Below are 18,591 nucleotides of genomic sequence, written 5' to 3' on the forward strand. Positions count from 1 at the left end.
TGATCTTCTTCAATCAGAAGTCTTGATAGAACATCAGCACACACATTATCTTCTCCTTTTCTGTACTCTATGTCATAGTTGTATTGATTCAACTGGAGAGCCCACCTCACTAAACGGCTATTTACAACTTTTGGGAGATCTCGCATATTTCCAAATATCCGTTGTAGAGGTTTGTGGTCGGTTACTAAAGTAAACTTCCGACCATATACATATTGATGAAATTTCCTGAGTCCAAACATAATAGCTAGCGCTTCTCTGTCGATATTTGAATATTGTTTTTCAGCGGGCAATAGTGTACGACTGGCAAAAGCAATTGGTCTTTCTAGTCCATCTTCATATCTGTGCATTAGTACACTTCCCAATCCATTTTCTGATGCATCACAGACCATTACCAATGGTCTCATTTCTTCGTATGGCACTACTGTATCTTTACTTGATAGAATTTCTTTTACTCTTTTAAATGTCCCCTCTTCTTGTTCGGACCATTTCCATTGTGATTTAGTCCCAGTCAGCTTATGGAGATCACTGCAAATGGCATGAAGCCCCGGAATGGATCGTTCATAGTAGTTAATAGAACCTAAAAATGATCGGAGTTCCTTGACATTAGTAGGTGACCGTGCTTCTCGAATGCTTTTATTTTTTCTTCAGTAGGATGTATTCCATTCCGGTCGATTGTATGTCCCAAGTAAGTCACTGACTCTTCAAAAAATTTGCATTTACTAGACTTTGCTTTTATACCAGCTTCTTTCATTCGTTTCAAAACCTCTCTCAAATTTCGTAAATGCTCGTTCTTATTCCTTCCAGTTATTATAATATCGTACAGAAGAACTCCAACCTGTGGTATCCCAGCTAAGAGTCTTTCCATATATCTTTGGAAATTACCTGGACTAGATGATATCCCAAAAGGTAAACGTTTGTATTTATAGTAACCACTATGCGTTGCTATTACTAAATACTTTCGGTGTTCTTCTGCAACCTCCATTTGTAGGTATGCATCTCGTAGGTCTATCTTGGAAAACTCTTGTCCGCCTGCAACTTTGTTTGTTAGTTCCTCAAATGTTGGAATAATTGCATTTTCTGGGACCAAATTTTGATTCAAAGTGACTCGGAAATCTCCACAAATTCTTATTGAACCATCATTCTTCTCTACATTAACTGTTGGGGTAGCCCAGGGAATAGGTGTAGCAGCAGGATCTACCTCTTCAATGATATCCTCATTTACAAGTCTTGTAAGTTCATTCTCGATTTGTTTTTTCAAGGGAAACGGAACCCTGCGCGCTGAAAAATGTTGAGGGTTGGCATCTTCTCGAACGTGAATTTGTGCTTTATAACCCTTGATTTTCCCATGCCCTTCAGAGAACACATCTTCAAATTCTTTTAGTACTTCCTTAACCCTCACATGAAAAATGAAAATGAAAATTCATCCATCTTATATTGATTATGATTCTGCTTACATTTTACTTTACTAATAGTAACATCAGGAGGGAGGTTCATATTAAAGGCTAATATCCATGGTAAACCAAACAGTGGTTTCTCATTTCCATTTACTACTGCTACTTTTAATCTACGTGTCTCATCACCTACTGAAACATTGACATAACATTCACCAAGTATATCTAAAATATTGTTTCCATATGCCACGTATTTTGAATTAGTCTTATCAAGTCTTGGTGAACCAATTTCCTCCCAAAGAGGCTTACCTATCATTGAGGCCCAAGCTCCAGAGTCAAATTCCATGTTTGTAGCTACCTTATTTAACTTTAAATGAATACGTGCTTTACAAATATGTCTTCTTTCCTTTTTAACATCGTTTATCCTCATGTCATGTGAGTCCGATTCAGATTCTTCATCTCCTGACTTTTAATGCAAATTATTCACTCGTTTTTGTCGACATACCTTTGCAAAATGTCCTATTTTTTTACAATTCAAACACTTTTGTTGATAGGCTGTACATTTACCAAATTCATGCTTTGTTCCACATCTACTACATGGATGATTTGTCTTTTCATTGTATTTCACTTCTCTTTTAAACTCCTTATTGTTTCTTCTTACTTGTGATACTTCCAACTCTTTATCATTATTCTTGAATATCTCATGAAAAGCTCTTTCCATTGAAGTGGCCAGTTCAAAAACATCTTCAGATGTTAACTTGTCACCATTTTCTTTTACCCCATCAGGCCATCGTTGTCTAATTTCTACTTCAAACTCTGGAAAATTTATACCTCCAGCAAATCTATCTCTTATTCTTTCATCAAACTTGTTCTCATACTTACAAAAATCTGCTAAATTTTTCAAACGTATTACAAATTCTGAAAGACTTTCACTATTTTCTCTGATACTTTTTTCAAATTCCATTCTAGCTGAAAATATAGTTTTACTAGCTTTGTATACTGACCTGAAACCATTAACTAGTTCTGCCCACGTAGCCTGATGTACTTTTAAAGGCAGCAGAAAGTTTGAAACTTTTCTTAATGGTGCAGGACCCACATAGGCAAGCAAAAGATACCTTCGAGCATCCTCTGCTCTCTGAGAATCTTCTCCCAATCCTTTTACCTTGCATAACAATAGAAAATGTGCTTTATAATCATCCCACCTACTAGACTCATCATAGCTTTGACATTTGAACTTCTCTATCTTTGATTGTAATGCGTCTTCTTTAGTTTCATACTTATCTTCTTCATTGAAATAACTATTTCTTCTTTTGGTTCGTTTACTCATCGTCGCCAATGTAGAATTACACTAAATGATATTCAAAATATAAAAGAACCATTTTATTGAATTCTTAAACACATCAAGCTAAGCAGAATATTTACTAACAAACTTAATAATAATAAATCAGCTGATGTATTAATTACTTATACGGGGTGTCCCACGAAGGGGTTTAAACGTTTTAAATTTCATATTACGTGCCCATTCATGCACCGAACTTTCTTAAACATTACACAGTTTACAAAGTAGGTTCTAAAAATATTCTGGAAAAATTTCAACTCCCTAACCTTAGTAGAAACAAAATGGTGGCATATTGACAAATTTACCAATGTGCTTTCTATAAAACTACTTTCATTATTTATTATTAGTTATGTATTTATTATTATTATTTATTAGTTATTTGATTTATTTTTAGTTTTCCATTAGGCTGTGTTCTAGTTTTTTTTTTTTATTTAAAAGTCATATTGCCCTGGAAAGCAACAATAAAAATATTTTATAAAACAAAAAATACCTTTTTTAATGTTTTTAAAGTAACGTTTTTCAATATGCCGCCATTTTGTTTCTACTAAGGTTAGGGAGTTTAAATTTTTCCAGAATATTTTTAGAACCTACTTTGTAAACTGTGTAAAGTTTCAAAAAGTTCGGTGCATGAATGGGCGCGTAATATGAAATCAAACGTTTAAACCCCTTCGTGGGACACCCTATACATTTAACTATCTAACAGTCTGATTGATAGAAATACTGTTTTTTATTAAAGCTTTGGCAGGCTGCTTAGGTCAGTAGATGGTGGTCATTTTCATATAAAATAAAAAAGGTCAAATTTTGAGTATAAATGTGTTTGATTTATGGGTAATCAACTCCTTGTCAGTCAGATAGAAACAATACAGTGTTATTTGTACTGCAGTCAGCTGAAAGGTGTTGTCGTAGCGTAGGCACTGCTGACACGGTGTCTGGGTCAGCTGGCTTTGTCACATATGGTGTAGCACCTGTGGTGAGGTTGTCTTGATGGTGTTGGATAACAGTGACGTGTTTAGTCACTCATGTGTTGGCATTATTTGTGACGTCACAGTCAACTGTTTGTTTTCTTAGTATTATTACTGTAGATGAGCTGTTTGTCTGACTTAATTAATTAAACTACAGTATTCGTAATTTATGTAGAGGTGTGTGCTTCAGTTGCTCTCACAGTGGTATATTCTTGAAATTGGATACGAGCTTCATGTGTAGCTGCCTTTTAAAGTAGGTCAACTCTGTGTTTTTAATTTATCAATGGATTCTTGCTTTAGCTCTTGTATTTGTCTTATATTATATTTGTAACACTTACAGTTGCTGTTGAGGTTGTGGTGGTGAGTATTTAGTAAGTATTTTGTTGGGTTTACCTACTAATAACTGCACTAATATGAGGAGCACTTTCACAGTAAAAAGTTTAGTGTCGGCCATTTTTCTTTACTTTATATATAAGTAAATAGGGAACTCAACTTCCATTTTTTCGAAATTGAGTTATTAGTATATCGTTAACCTACATTAAAATCCAAACACATTACTGAAAGAATTTTCAAGATATCTTAAAAATGGCCGAGTTATAAATGTTTGAACTCAAAATTTTTTAAACTACTAATTTTACGATATCGCGTTCCAAAGTTTCCAATTTTTGGAACAAAAATATCTTTGTGACTATACCTACTATTGGCCATGTTTGACGTATAATTTTGTCAGAAATTTAAAGGAGAATATAAATCTACCATTATATTTAAGAAAATTGTGTGCAATTTTAGTACAAACTAAGTTTAATGGATAGGGGTAGGTAAGAAAAATAATTTTTAAGACAAAGTGTATTACTACATACATTTAAAAAAGCAAAGTGAATCTTAATTCTGTAGTCTTATCAGATAGGAAACTGATTACAATCAATCTAAATTAATATGAAACATATTAGGTTTAGCTTAATGTACTCTTTATATTATTTTTTTGCCCTTTTGGTACGCTTTTTCGGGAGTGAAACTTCACTTGGGCCAGGAGCTATGACGTTCACGTCGCGTCGTCGACTTTGGCTGACACAAAATTATCTGCTTGTAGGCCTAGTGTTAGATGTTTTTCTCCTAAACTGTGCTGTTCTAAGTAATAATCAAGAAAGCTTACTATAGCATTTGCACCTTTTGAAACTTGAATAGCTTCAGGGATTAAAAAGTTGTTTTGACCGATCATTCATTAATATTACTCCAAAACACCTACTTTGTAGGGAGTTATGAAAATAGATTGGACCTCGCTGTTGTGAATGAAAGGGAACAAGCACTTACTGGGCAAAATCAAAGCTTAAAATGTATTGTTATTAAAGTTGTATACACTGTTGTTTCAACATTAACTATATTCAAGCTGAAAGTTGTCTTTTTCAACAAAGCAAGTTGAAAGTCTCAAACTAGATAAGATAAGGGAAAGAGAGTTAATAAGATAAGATAAGAAGTTAGCTGGAAGCCAAAACAGCTGCTTCTGAAGTGTTTCACTAATAATTCTATGTAATACGACACACAAAGAAAAGGGACCTTAATTTCCAACCAAAGTGACGTAGCCAGGATTTCAAAATAGGGGGGGTCGACCGACCGGGTGGTCTGAGGGGTATTCCATAACCCCCCCCAGGTAAAAGGGGGTCCGGGAATTTTTTTTAAATATAGGCCCTTAAACCGTCTTTTTGAGCTCTCTTGGCATTCAAAAATAATCAACCCCAACGTCAATACAGTATGATTATATAATTTTACATTTAATTTAACAAATAATATTATATTTATGACCGGAAGGGGGGGTCCAGACCCCAGGACCCCCCTGGCTACGTCACTGCCAACCATATAAATAGCATTGAGGAAAATAAGGTCCCTTTTCTATACCATGTAAGGGTTTACAAAAAAATTAATTTAACCATGTTTCACATTAAATGCAAGTGTATGATGGACAACATATTGTTTGGAAACATACATAGAGTAAGAAACAATAAAAATCATAAAATGTGGATTTTTGACCTAAATGTCTAAAACTTGTTGTACTGTAAAATTTTGGTTGGGAAGATAAGGTCCTTTTCCCCTTGGCGGGTCAAAGGTTCGCCAACAATAATTTGTAGGCTATACAATGACGTTACAAAATTATAGAAAGAATTTTGTAAGAAATAATTTATTTTAAATGGATTTGATAGCATTAATGAATTTTTAATGGGCAGCTCAATTCTGTATAATCTTTAACTTTTCACTTAATCGGCTTTTATATTGTAATTTTATTTCTATTCTAAGACATTTTGGATGGTTTATAATAATTATTACAATTATCTTTCATTTAAGCTATTCATATTTATATTTACTTTTTAATGTTATTATTACATAATTTGAAAATGTAACCTGTTTTTTAGCTATGCTACACGTTCAAAAGGTTTTGTGACAATAGAGAAATATTTATTTATTTAAGATAAGTTCAGAAAAGAAAAAAGCTTCATACAAAATTAAAAACTGTTGTATGTAGCTAAAAGTTATTTATGAATGACTAGCTGTGTACCCGTTCTACGCACGAGGATCTTATAGTCAATAATAGGTTTTTTACATACCTCAGTCAAATAGTCCAAAAATGGTATTGCTCAACAGCTTACATGTTTCGTTGCGAAGACAACATTATCAAAGCTTGCAACTCGTCAAAAACTTTGATAATGTTGTCTTCGCAACGAAACATGTAAGCTGTTGAGCAATACCATTTTTGGACTATTTGACAGAGGTATGTAAAAAACCTATTATTGTCTTAACAATATAGTCCAGGGGCCGAAAACATGAATTTTGATCTTATAGTGTTCAGTTGAAACCTTATAAAGGGTGGACCAAAAAAACAGGAACAATTTTAAAATGTTATTACTCAGCTGTTATAAAGGCTGGAGAGTACATTGATGCGGCAAAAGAAAGTTATTTATTTGATGCCATTTAGTGTATAGTTACCATAGATCATCAATGGTTACCGCAACATCGTGCCTTTGTCATAGAGACTTTTTTGAAGAATAATTTGACTTTCATTTCTACTCAACGTCAATTTTGTTTTCACTACAACATTGGCCGTAATAGTGCAACCCCAAACCGAAAAACTATTCAAAGTTGAGTAAGTAATTTCCAGAACACGGCTTCTGCACTCAAAGTCAAGCCTTGTGGGATACCTCGGACTGTTCGAACGCCGGAAAACATTGAAATGGTTCGCGCGAGTGTGCTGCGTCGAGCGTCCAAAGCCAACCGTTTGCAAAACATTGCATTGAAATTTAAATTTTCATATGTTTAATTTTGAGTACAAAAGCCGTGTTTAGGACATTGTTAACCCATCTTTGAGTAGTTTATTTGGTTTGGGGTTGCACCATTACGGCCAAAGTTGAAGTGAACACAAAATTGACGTTGAGTAGAAATGATAAGACAAATTACTCTTGAAAAAAGTCTTGATGACAAAGACACGATATTGCGGCAACCATTGATGATCCATAGTAACGATACACCAAATGGCATCAAATAAACATTCATTTGCCACAACAATGAACTATCTAGCCTTTATAACAGCTGAGTAATAACATTCTAAAATTGTCCCTTTTTTTTGGGTCACCCCGTATAAAGAACAGCAGTTGGTTTGCATATTTTCAGATATGCTGGCCAAACTATTATACAAAACTTCATTTTATGTTGTTTGTCGATGTTCCGGATCGGTATGACAATCAAAAAAAAGGAAAATTACCTGTGTCCGCCGGTCGATCCTAATGTATCCTATTACAGGAGATTAAATCGCCATCAGTCCTAATATAAGGTCTTGAGCTTCCCCATTAGGTGTGTCTTGGAGTTTTTGAAACACATACATGAACTGTACACTTATACACATGACGAATAAAACATAAATACACATTTTAGGCCTACTTTTATTTTTACTATGGACATGTAGACGCGCGTCAGTCGTGTGCCGAGTCTCGACTGAAAACGCTCATTTAAAAAATTTAAGTTTCCCAGCCATATACAACACAGATTCAAGGTCTTTTTCCCGGTTATCAAAACTCAAGAACAATTTTATACACAAAGAATCTCTATCTTTATTTACGGTTACCCTACAAATTATTGCACTTGCAATGAATTAAATCCGTTATGTAACGAAAAACTTTTTAATCTTACTTGGTTTGGATTTGCTTTCAAAACGTGATTGGAATTGGTTGCGGTATTTGTAAACAGCATTCAATGTAAACATATCAGTGACAGCTAGAAGAAATAATCTTGATTAGAACAGCTGCTCGTTATTTCATAGATAAATATGGGATACATTGGGAGAAAACTTAAAAAAAATCTCACAAAATTGGGTTTTTAAACGTCCGTCATTTTATTTACAAAGTAGTGACGTCATATTTTAATGGCTAAAGACAATCTCGCTAATCCAGTGAATACATTAAAATGATTTGGAGCTTGATAGGTACTCTCATTTTTTAGGAGAAGGCCGCGTAAAATGGCTCTTGGGCTGTGACAGACAGGAAGACAAACATAAATTTAGATGAGACTTGTTTCGGTTTCTTTAATGTATAAAACATAAAAATAACCTAAAAGTTTATGATTTTGAGCAATGTAGGCCTACAGACAAAACTCTAATTTTATTTATATAGATATTTGCTAATTTTACCCAATTAGTAATGTCTGTTTTTATAGTAGGTACTTTATGACTCTAATGTGCAGGTGGAACTAATGTACTCTCTGCTGAAGAACAGACGAGTGCCGGGTGAGGCCAAGACAGAAGCCATGTTGTATCGATTCCCTGATGTCACTCGATCACCTGTCAGAGAGGTTAGAACTAGACAAAAGTAGATATAAAACTCATGAACCATATATTTATGATTTATCACAGGATAATCTTCAAGTGTGCACTTTTAGCATCTACACTTTGCTCTTCTTCTTCTTGATTTCATCGAGTGTCTGTTACTCTTGCTCCTACTCCTACTAGAACTTCTCCGTTTGCACAAACTTTTTCTTATCTTGCTAAACCTCCTTCTCGTACTGTGACTTCTTCTTATTCTTCTGCTCTCCCTTCCTTTTATTTTTCTAAAGCCCCGCCCGAGGTTTGCAAAGGCGTTTTCTAGTTCCAGATCTCATCCTCCTCCTTCTACTATGGCTAATGTGAATCCTCCTACTGGATCCTTTCCCCTTGCACAAGCTCATTTTACTCTTTCTACTCCTAAACCTCATCCTGTGGGATTTTCCACATCCACATTCTTCATTATCACTGTCCTTTTGGTTTGTGTTAGAAGCAGGTTTGGTCGCAGCCACCTTGATTGCGAACTTTTCCTTTGTCTTCACGTAGACTACTAAAGTCAAGTCCTCTCTGCACAGCTGTAACAATACATTTCACTTTTCGTTCAGTAAGCCCATGTTTTTCACCTATATAGTTAACTAGGTGGCGTTCGCAGAGGCATCCACAAAATTGAGCGGAGTCATATAGGGCTCATATTTTTTTTTTTTTTTCATACTTCAGTAAAAACAGTTGTTTTTAATGAATGCGTTGCGGGTCTAAAGTGGCATTTTTACTCTTTCAGGAGTAATTTTAGCTTCTATGGAGTAAAAATCAGCTGTTGTCAACTCAGTTGTGAATTTCTATTGTAAACGATTGCATGTATTGAAAATATGTATTGATTCGTGCTTCGTAATCATTTTAACCTACAGTCTCTTCCCATAGCATTTTAACATTGTAGATACATAAATCCATTCCCACACTCAACACTGCTCACCTTTACTACTTCCTTCGCCACCCCCTACGTCGTGGACCTGTTTCCCTCTCTTCCCATAGCATTTTAGGATTGCAGATACATTAATGTAATTGCCAATGACAGTTCCCAGACTGCACTGCAAGCCTCACTACTTCCTTCACCGTTTCCTACGTCATAGACCTGTTTCCTTCCCTTCTCATAGCATTTAAGTATATTAGATACATTTATCTAACTGCCCAAATGGTTCCCTCACTCTGCACTGCCAGCCTTTAATACTTCCTTCACCACTTCCTACGTCATGGGGCCTATTTCCTTCCCTTCTCATAGGATTTTAGGATTAAAGATTTACTAAGCTAACTGCCACAGACGGTTCTCACAATATATTCATACTTTACTACTTCCTAAGCCGCTCCCTACATCGTGGACTTGTTTTCATCACTTTCCATAGCATTTTAGTATTTTTGATACGTTAATCTAATTGCCACAAACATTCCCCACACTCCGCACTGCTAGCCTTTACTACTTCTTACACAATTTTCTATGTCGTGGGCATGCTTCCATCCCTTCTCATAGCATTTCAGGATTGCAGATACATTAATCTAACTGCTACAAACGGTTTCCAGTTCCCACACTCCACACTGCTCACCTTACTACTTCCTTCATCTCTTCTTACGTCGCGGACCTGTTTCCCTCTCTTCCCATAGAATTTTAAGATTGTAGATACCTTAATATAATCGTCATAAACAGTTCCCACACTCCGGACAGCTCGCCTTGACTACTTCCTTCACCACTTTCTACGTCTCGGACCTGATTCCCTCCCTTCCCAAAGCATTTTAGGATTGTAGACTATGTAGATACCTTAATCTAATCGTCATTAACAGTTCCCACACTCCGGACTGCTCGCATTTACTACTTCCTTCACAACTTCATACGTCATGGACATGTTTCCCTCCCTTCCTATAGCATTTTAAGATTTCAGATACCTTAATCTAATCGTCATAAAAAGTTTCCACAATCCGGACTGCTCGCCTTTAATACTTCCTTCACCACTTCCTGTGTCACGGACCTGTTTACCTCCCTTCACTTAGCATTATTAGATTGCAAATACCTTAATCTACATGTCATAAACAGATCCCGCACTCCGAACAACTCGTCTTTACTACTTCCTTCACCACTTCCTACATCACGGACCTGTTTTCCTCCCTTTCCATAGCATTTTAGGATTGCAGATCCCTCAATCTAATTGTCATAAACAGATCCCACTCCCGGACAGCTTGCCTTGACTACTTCCTTCACCACTTTCTACATCACGGACCTGTTTTCCTCCCTTCCCATAGCATTTTAGGATTGTAGATACCTTAATCTAATCGTCATAAACAGTTTCCACAATCCGGACAGCTCGCCTTGACTACTTCCTTCACCACATCCTACGTCGCGGCCCTGTTTTCCTCCCTTCCCATAGAATTTTAGGAATGTAGATACCTAAATCTAATTGTCATAAACAGTTTCCACACCCCAGACTGCTCACCTTTACTACTTCCTTCACCACTTCCTACGTCACAGACCTCAAGCTAGTTTTGTCATTTGATTACATTTATGATCCATACCGTTTCTGTTCTAATATCTGTGGAATAATGCTATCAGCTATTTCTTTTTTTACTGCATTCAAAAGTCAACAGCTGATCATATGTCTTTGTTTATGTGTCAAATACTGCTTCCATAAGGATTACATTGAAACTTTGAGACCCAGTGGGGCGGATTCCTGAGAGACTTTTTTAACGCCATATAGATGTTGGCACTCACAGATATGGTCTTTATCACCATGCAAAATTTGAAAACGATTGATTCAGCCGTTTAGGAGGAGTTTGCGTATTACGAAATGCATAAGAGTCGACGTATAAGAGCTTCGCTCGCTCCGCTCAAATAAAGTCCTTAGCTGAAAATCCTCTTTGTGATCGTAAATGTCTGATAGCTTCTATGACCATTACAGCAGAATTTTCCATCTTCTTACCCATGCTTTGAATCACTACTAAATAGCTATAACTTAACTTAACTTATTTAACTTAACGAGGGATTTCAATAAAAACTACTATAAAATTAATATGCAGATTTTCAAGAATTCAAATTGTAAAAAGTTGATTGACTTGTTTCTATAGTGATCTAACTTTATCACTATAGGTCTGCCGCTTAGAAAACGACCTCCTCCAGCATTGGTTTAGCATTAGCGCGCAGGTCGTTTTCTAAGCGGCCGAACTATATAATATTTTTATCAGGAACATTTTGAATTTTTGAAAAATGTCAAAACCCCATTTTTCAAAGAGATATGTGAAAATCCAATAAGGCAAATGGAAATTCGCTTAGTCTGCCTGTAGTCTGCCCGTTTTCCCATGACTCAATCTTGGTGGTTTGAGAACTCATTCAAATTTATCCCACCCTAAACATTCATGCCAAATTTTTTTTTCAAAATCGGACCAAAATTACAAGCTTTTGTGTTTATGGACGTACATGTACAACACAGGGATAAAAATTTTGTACAAGTAGTGTTTTTGGCCTCTGGGCAAACAGAAATGAAAATGTAAATCGGTTTTTGGTTTAGGTCTTACCGTGCCACCTACGGTAATAGCTACCTACCTGGGGAAGTTAGCTAAAATAAAAAATTAACAACAGTTTTGCAGACTAAGGCCTAGTATGTAAGCCATCGAAACAAAAGTAGCAACAGGTAAGTCGGGTTATAGGCATGAAAGGGCTTAGTGCACAGTTGGGTGAGAGATTCACTTAAATCCTCTGGGTCTCTTTAGTCTTCGGACTACCTTAAGCCTCTTTTATGCACGTAGTTTTCGGTCGGCTAAAATCGTCAGGCGGAATCTTAGGCCTGTTTTAAGCAGGGGGGGGGGGGGTGCAGGTGCTGATGACAACTTAATTCATGCCCATCATCAGTTACCATTGGGATGTTATGGCTGTTATGGACCCTTGTTTATTGGTTTTACCTATTTATGTGTGAAGACAATATGGAAGGAGGTGGGCTGTACACACCCGGTGAATCAACGTTGTTGTAAGGTGGATCGGGCTTTCGCAAACTTATATAGTGTGCTGCAAAATTATTGTGTTATTCCGAGGATTTAAACAATACCCCTTCCGCAGAAAACCTGCAGACTAAGTGAATTTCCAATTGCCTGTTTGGATTTTCCCTTAAATATCTCTATGAAAAGACACATTTATTCCCCAATTTAAATAACATTAGTTTAACAAGTACTTAGGTTTTCTGCTACAAGGAAGATGTTTTTATAGTTAAATGTTTATAGTATAGTATAAAAGAAAAGACATCTGCCTTACTGTAGGCTATGTTTTGAAGTTTAAAGCTTTGAGCGACAACAATGGATCAGCTGATACATGCAAATCATGTTGAAAAAAACTTTATGAGTTCCTCTATCATATGTTCAGCTATTGAGTTAATGTGTTAGAAAATTTGCTTTGAAGTTGATCCCAAAAAGCTTTGCTTCACTCCGCTCAAAAAATATATATATATAGGTATATATATATATATATATTAATTTGAACGGATGGTGAATTTGGCCTCAGCTGAGTGCTAGGGACATTAAATCGAAAAAGTAAATGGGTTCCGGGTCCAGGTCTTACCATGAGACCTACGGTAATAGCTTATTCTTTATATAAGAAATTCGCTAAAATCTAAACTTAATTAGGCTTGCCATATAAGTTTTTTTTCAATTACATTACTTCTTTATTTGTACCCTTCGATCTTTTAACATGATCATATATTTACAATGATTAGGCGATTTTGATACTGTGGATGACAGAGCGTGTGGGGTAGGATGGCAGCGCTGGATTCCGTCTAACGGAAAACACTGTGGCATAAAAGGGTTCCATTTGATCTTATTTTTAAAAATGCCCATACGGAATGCCAAAACTCGACGGAGCGTAAGTCCTCCACCTGCCCCAGATGAAAATCCAAAATGCGGCGGTGATTCCGTCGTAGATAAATGGTCCCATTTGATCCAATGTAAAAAAATTCCCGGACTTGCATAAAAGAGGCATAATTCCTCTTGCACCAACTCATCATACTCCATCCAAACCACTACTATCAAGTTATCTTATTAATCTTGTGTGTATGTTGTGTCTAGCTGGCTAGCAGACTGACCATGGTACAGGGGGAGGTTGAGAGACTTAGCCGATCTCACAGCGAGACTTCTCAAGAAACTGAGAAACTGCATCGTCTCAGAGCTGAATTTTCTCATCTTCTTCGCGAATTGCGCAAGAGGAAATCTCTTGTAAGTTAAAATGATCATTTTTTTTAAAGATACTAGCATAGACTAAGCAACACCAACTAAAGTAAGTAAACTAAGGGAGTATGTTTTATATATGATACTAGGTAGGTGACCTACAATTTATATATTTCTTTATTTAAATATTGCAAATAATAGAATTTTAATTAAAAATTAATGACTACCTATTCTTTAATAAAACAACATAGAAAAACTCAAAAAGTAAGTAGATATTAAAATACCCCCAGCACAGAGAGTATTTTAATATCTACTTACTATCCTACTACAAATTCACAATATTCAAAAACCAAGTTCAACTGCAGAATAACAGATGAGCAGATACTTAATAAATTGATTGATTTGTTGAAACCAAAGTGGTCATCAGGATATGATTAAATACCAATCAAAATTTTAAAAAGAAGCAAAATCAGTTCTGTTAAAGCCGTTGGTACATGTAATCAACTCATCCGGTCCCTAATAACTGGTATTCATCCTACTCAATTAAAAATGTCCTACATAATTCTTTTGCCTCGAATTATAGGCCGTTAGCTATTGTATGGTCGCCATTTCATAAGAAAGTATAAAGTATAAAGTATAAAGTATACAACCATCACTCTAAACTTTTTGAAAAAAGTATGCTTTATCAGTTGTAAGTTATTAAAAAAAAATAATATGCAAGACCAAGATCAACATGGTTTTATAGAAAAGATAAGTCCACCATAACAGCATTGATATCTCTTATTGAAGATATTTTAGAGAATTTTGATGAAGACAACTGTAGCCTATTATTGGTGCTTTTTTAGACATGTCTAAAGCCTTTGATAATGTTCACCATTCTACCTTAATAAATAAGCTTAATAATTATGGTATTTATGGTAAATAATTGAACTGGATGAGGTCTTATTTGGAAGAAAGGCAACAGAATGTCAGTGTTAGATATACTGAGAAGCAAAATATGTACAGATAAGGCAGGCACAATATTTGGTTCCTCAAGGATTCTTGGACCGTTCCAATTCTTATTTTGGCTGTTATTGAACCGCCACGATTTTTATGACCGTCCTGAGATACTTGAACCGCCACGATCATTATAAGGGATTATAAGGGTCAGTTTAGCAGGGTTGTAAAACACTTGAACCACCACGCGGGTTCTGCCAGGTAGCAAAGTATTTATCCCTCCAGTTTCCCTCGTTGATATACATACTCGTTAGTACAGGAATCCAGTGTAAGTATAGGGGGTATTCGTTTTCTGATTCTCTCTTCCTAGAATGTTTAGAAACATACTACGTATATCCTATATTCTAAAACAAGCGAGGGTACGGACAAACTTCTATTTTTGTCAAAGGATTTTTAATTTTTTTGTTTACTATGGGGTATTTGGTCACGAGAAATCGATTGGACTTGGTCACAAGGCGGAGAAAATCCAGTTTCTGCCCTAAAGCCCTTTAAAGTGCCCATGTTATTGTCAATACCATTTTGTAGCTGCAGTTAATAAACACAGCTGATACAGTTAGGCTATTTTATATCTATGAATTTATAAAGGCGTATTAAGTTAAAATGTGTCATCTAAAATTCGTTCATATTGATTACCGTACATTAATAAATATCTTTAATTTACTTAGCTAAATAACATAAATATTTAGTGTTCAATTCAATCCGAGTAAAGCTCCATCTCCTGGTACTTACATTGTCCGTCAGTTGGTTTCAGTCAGTCTTTCGTCACTTTCTTTACAGTGATGTTGCAGTGTTATGAATTCCTGTCTCTAGTAATCAGCTGAAGTATTTATTTACTTGTTTGTATTAGAGATTTGTTTACCTTTCCAGCTATGTAAGAATTTAAGTTTATTAAAGCCTTATTTTCTAAAAAGGTTCAGTTATTCACAACAAATTTAATAAACTTAAACTTATCAAGATAATTAAATAATCAAAATCAAAATGGAAAGACTTTTAAAACCAGACAGGTTTGATATTAATCCTGAAAACCCTTCTGCAAGTAGAGCATTCAAACATTGGTTCAGGACACTTGAAAATTTCATATCTGACTCAGAAGTTACTGAAGAGAGGAAACTTAACGTGTTGATTAATTTTCTTTCTTACAATGTCTACGAGTATATTTCTGAATGTTCCACGTTTAAGTCAGCAGTTGAAATTTTGCAAACTATTTATAATCCTAAGAAGAATGAAATTTATGCTCGACACATGCTAGCAAACCGCAAGCAGAAGAAAGAAGAAAACATAGACAAGTATCTACAAGAGCTTAAACTTCTAAGTAAGGATTGCAATTTTCGTGCCATAGATGGAAATACTTATCGAGATGAAGCCGTTAGAGATGCCTTTATAAGTGGAATTATGAACCCCCAAATTCGACAAAGACTACTAGAAAAACCGTCCTTGACATTAAAAGAAGCTGAGGACATTTCACGTTCACTTGAGTCTGCACAGAAGAGCTGTGAAGCATATAGATCTCCAAACCAAATTGAAGTTACATACTGCAACACTTCGTCAACACTACCAGATCAACTGGATGAAAATATAGATCCAGAAGAGTCTTCTACTTCAGCAGCTGTAGCGAAAAACTTTAAACAGAAGTGTTTCTACTGCGGTGGCCGGCGTCATTTTACTCGAAACGACTGTCCTGCCAAAGATGCTACTTGCTCTGGTTGTAAGAAAAGGGGACATTTTGTGAAGGTATGCAGGTTGATGAAAGCTCAAGGCAAGACCTTTAATGCCTCTTCTTTGGTAGTAACCACACTTTCATGTGCAGCTGCCTCCAATGGACTGTCAAAAGCAGTTGTGCGGGGTTATGCGAATAAAATTCCTGTTGAAGTTTTGGTTGATACTGGAAGTACCGATAGTTTTATAAACCGAGCTGTGGTAATTGAAAATGGTTTTCATGTAATTCCAGAACGGAAACAGGTATCTATGGCTTCCACTAACCTTAAGTCACCTATCAAAGGTTATGTTTCTGTGAACTTAGAGTTCTCTGACCATAACTATGAGAGAGTACAACTGTTTGTTATTGACAATCTGTGCACTGACATATTGGTTGGTCATGATTTAATGAAACTGCATTCTTCAGTGAACCTAGATTTTGGAGGAGATAAGTTACCTCTGTCCATTTGTAATGTTGCCTGTGCTTCTGTAGAACCACCACGCCTTTTTCATAATCTATCACCTGACTGTAAGCCCATTGCAACTAAGTCTCGTAGGTATTCTAATGATGATGAAAAGTTCATCAACACTGAAGTGCAAAAACTCCTTCAAAGTGGTATAATTGAAGAAAGTTCATCTCCCTGGCGTGCACAAGTGCTTGTTACCAAAAGCTCAACTCATAAAAAGCGATTAGTAATAGATTATAGTCAAACTATAAATAAGTTTACCCTATTAGATGCCTACCCCTTGCCTAATATTGAAAACATAGCTAGTAAAATAGCAGAAAATAAAGTATTCAGTACTATAGATTTAAAGGAGGCTTACCATCAAATACCAATATCGGAACATGAAAAATGCTTCACAGCATTTGAGGCAGCAGGAAAACTTTATCAGTTCTGTAGGGTTCCATTTGGTATAACAAATGGTGTGTCTGCTTTTCAGCACACGATTGATAAGATTATTTCCACTGAAAAACTAGAAGGGGTGTGGGCTTTCATTGATGACATAACCGTAGCCGGAAAAACTCAGTCAGAACATGATGAAAGGCTGAATAAATTCTTAAAGGTAGCTAAGAAATATAATATTACTCTAAACAATGAGAAGAGCAAATTTTCTCAAGACATAATATCAATCTTAGGATATCAAATTCGCTACCAGTCTATGCAAGCAGATCCAGATCGTCTGAAATCCTTGTTAGATTTACCATTGCCAGTTAATGCATCTCAATTAAAACGTGCATTAGGAATATTTTCTCACTACTCAAAGTGGGTTCCTAAGTTCTCAAACAAGATTCGGCCTCTGATTGATTGCAAATCTTTTCCTATATTGTCCTCATCTTTGCCAGCTTTGGCTTTTCAGGAAATTAAACAAGACATAGGAAAATCAATACTCACCGTGATTGATGATAATTCTCCATTAGTTGTGGAAACAGATGCATCAGACTTCGCTATCGCTGCCACGTTAAGTCAAAAGGGTAGACCTGTCGCTTTCTTTTCAAAAACATTGACAGATTGTGAAAAACGTCATTCGTCTATTGAGAAGGAAGCCCTAGCCATAGTCGAATCTCTAAAGAAGTGGAGACATTTCCTCATTGGGCGACATTTTCTATTAATCACCGATCAGCAGGCTTTGTCGTTTGTGTTCAACAGTCGGCATACTAGTAAAATAAAGAATGAGAAAATCACTAGATGGCGTCTTGAGTTGTCACCTTATTCTTTTGACATACAGTACAGACCAGGTAAAGAAAACGTTACCGCAGATGCATTTTCACGCGTTTGTGGAGCTGTCACAAACATAAATTGTGATGACAAGCTTTTTGCACTTCACCAGTCACTTTGCCACCCTGGAATCACTAGGATGTACCACTGGGTAAAAAGTAAAAACCTTCCTTACTCGGTTGAGGATGTTAAAACAATGACAAACAAATGCCCAATGTGTGCAGAGATTAAACCTCGTTTTTATAAAACTACAAATGCTCACCTTATCAAGGCCACAAAACCTTTTGAGCGACTTAATGTAGATTTTAAGGGTCCTTTGCCATCTTGCACACGAAATCGATATCTATTGACAATAATCGATGAATATTCACGCTTCCCTTTTGCATATCCATGCAGTGATATGTCCTCAAACACAGTAGTTCGCTGTTTAGAAAATCTATTTTCAATATTTGGAATGCCAAACTACATTCATTCAGACAGAGGGACATCTTTTCTTTCAAAAGAA

The 18,591-nt window shown here is 35.9% G+C and overlaps 1 protein-coding gene across 2 annotated transcripts in view; it reads left to right on the forward strand.

The window, feature by feature from the left end:
- The window catches only part of LOC128985387 (uncharacterized), a 61,513-nt gene that overhangs the window by 22,366 nt on the left and 20,556 nt on the right, over positions 1 to 18,591 (forward strand). For both annotated transcript variants that reach the window (XM_054404836.1, XM_054404837.1), the window contains exons 6-7: positions 8,415 to 8,522; positions 13,579 to 13,725. In XM_054404836.1, the coding sequence (XP_054260811.1) occupies positions 8,415 to 8,522; positions 13,579 to 13,725 (255 nt within the window). The remainder of the gene's footprint in view (positions 1 to 8,414; positions 8,523 to 13,578; positions 13,726 to 18,591) is intronic.

This window comes from Macrosteles quadrilineatus, unplaced genomic scaffold (genome assembly GCF_028750875.1).
Source record: "Macrosteles quadrilineatus isolate MER2022 unplaced genomic scaffold, UCM_ALF_1.0 Scaffold_2__2_contigs__length_208266976, whole genome shotgun sequence".
Classification (NCBI taxonomy): domain Eukaryota; kingdom Metazoa; phylum Arthropoda; class Insecta; order Hemiptera; family Cicadellidae; genus Macrosteles; species Macrosteles quadrilineatus.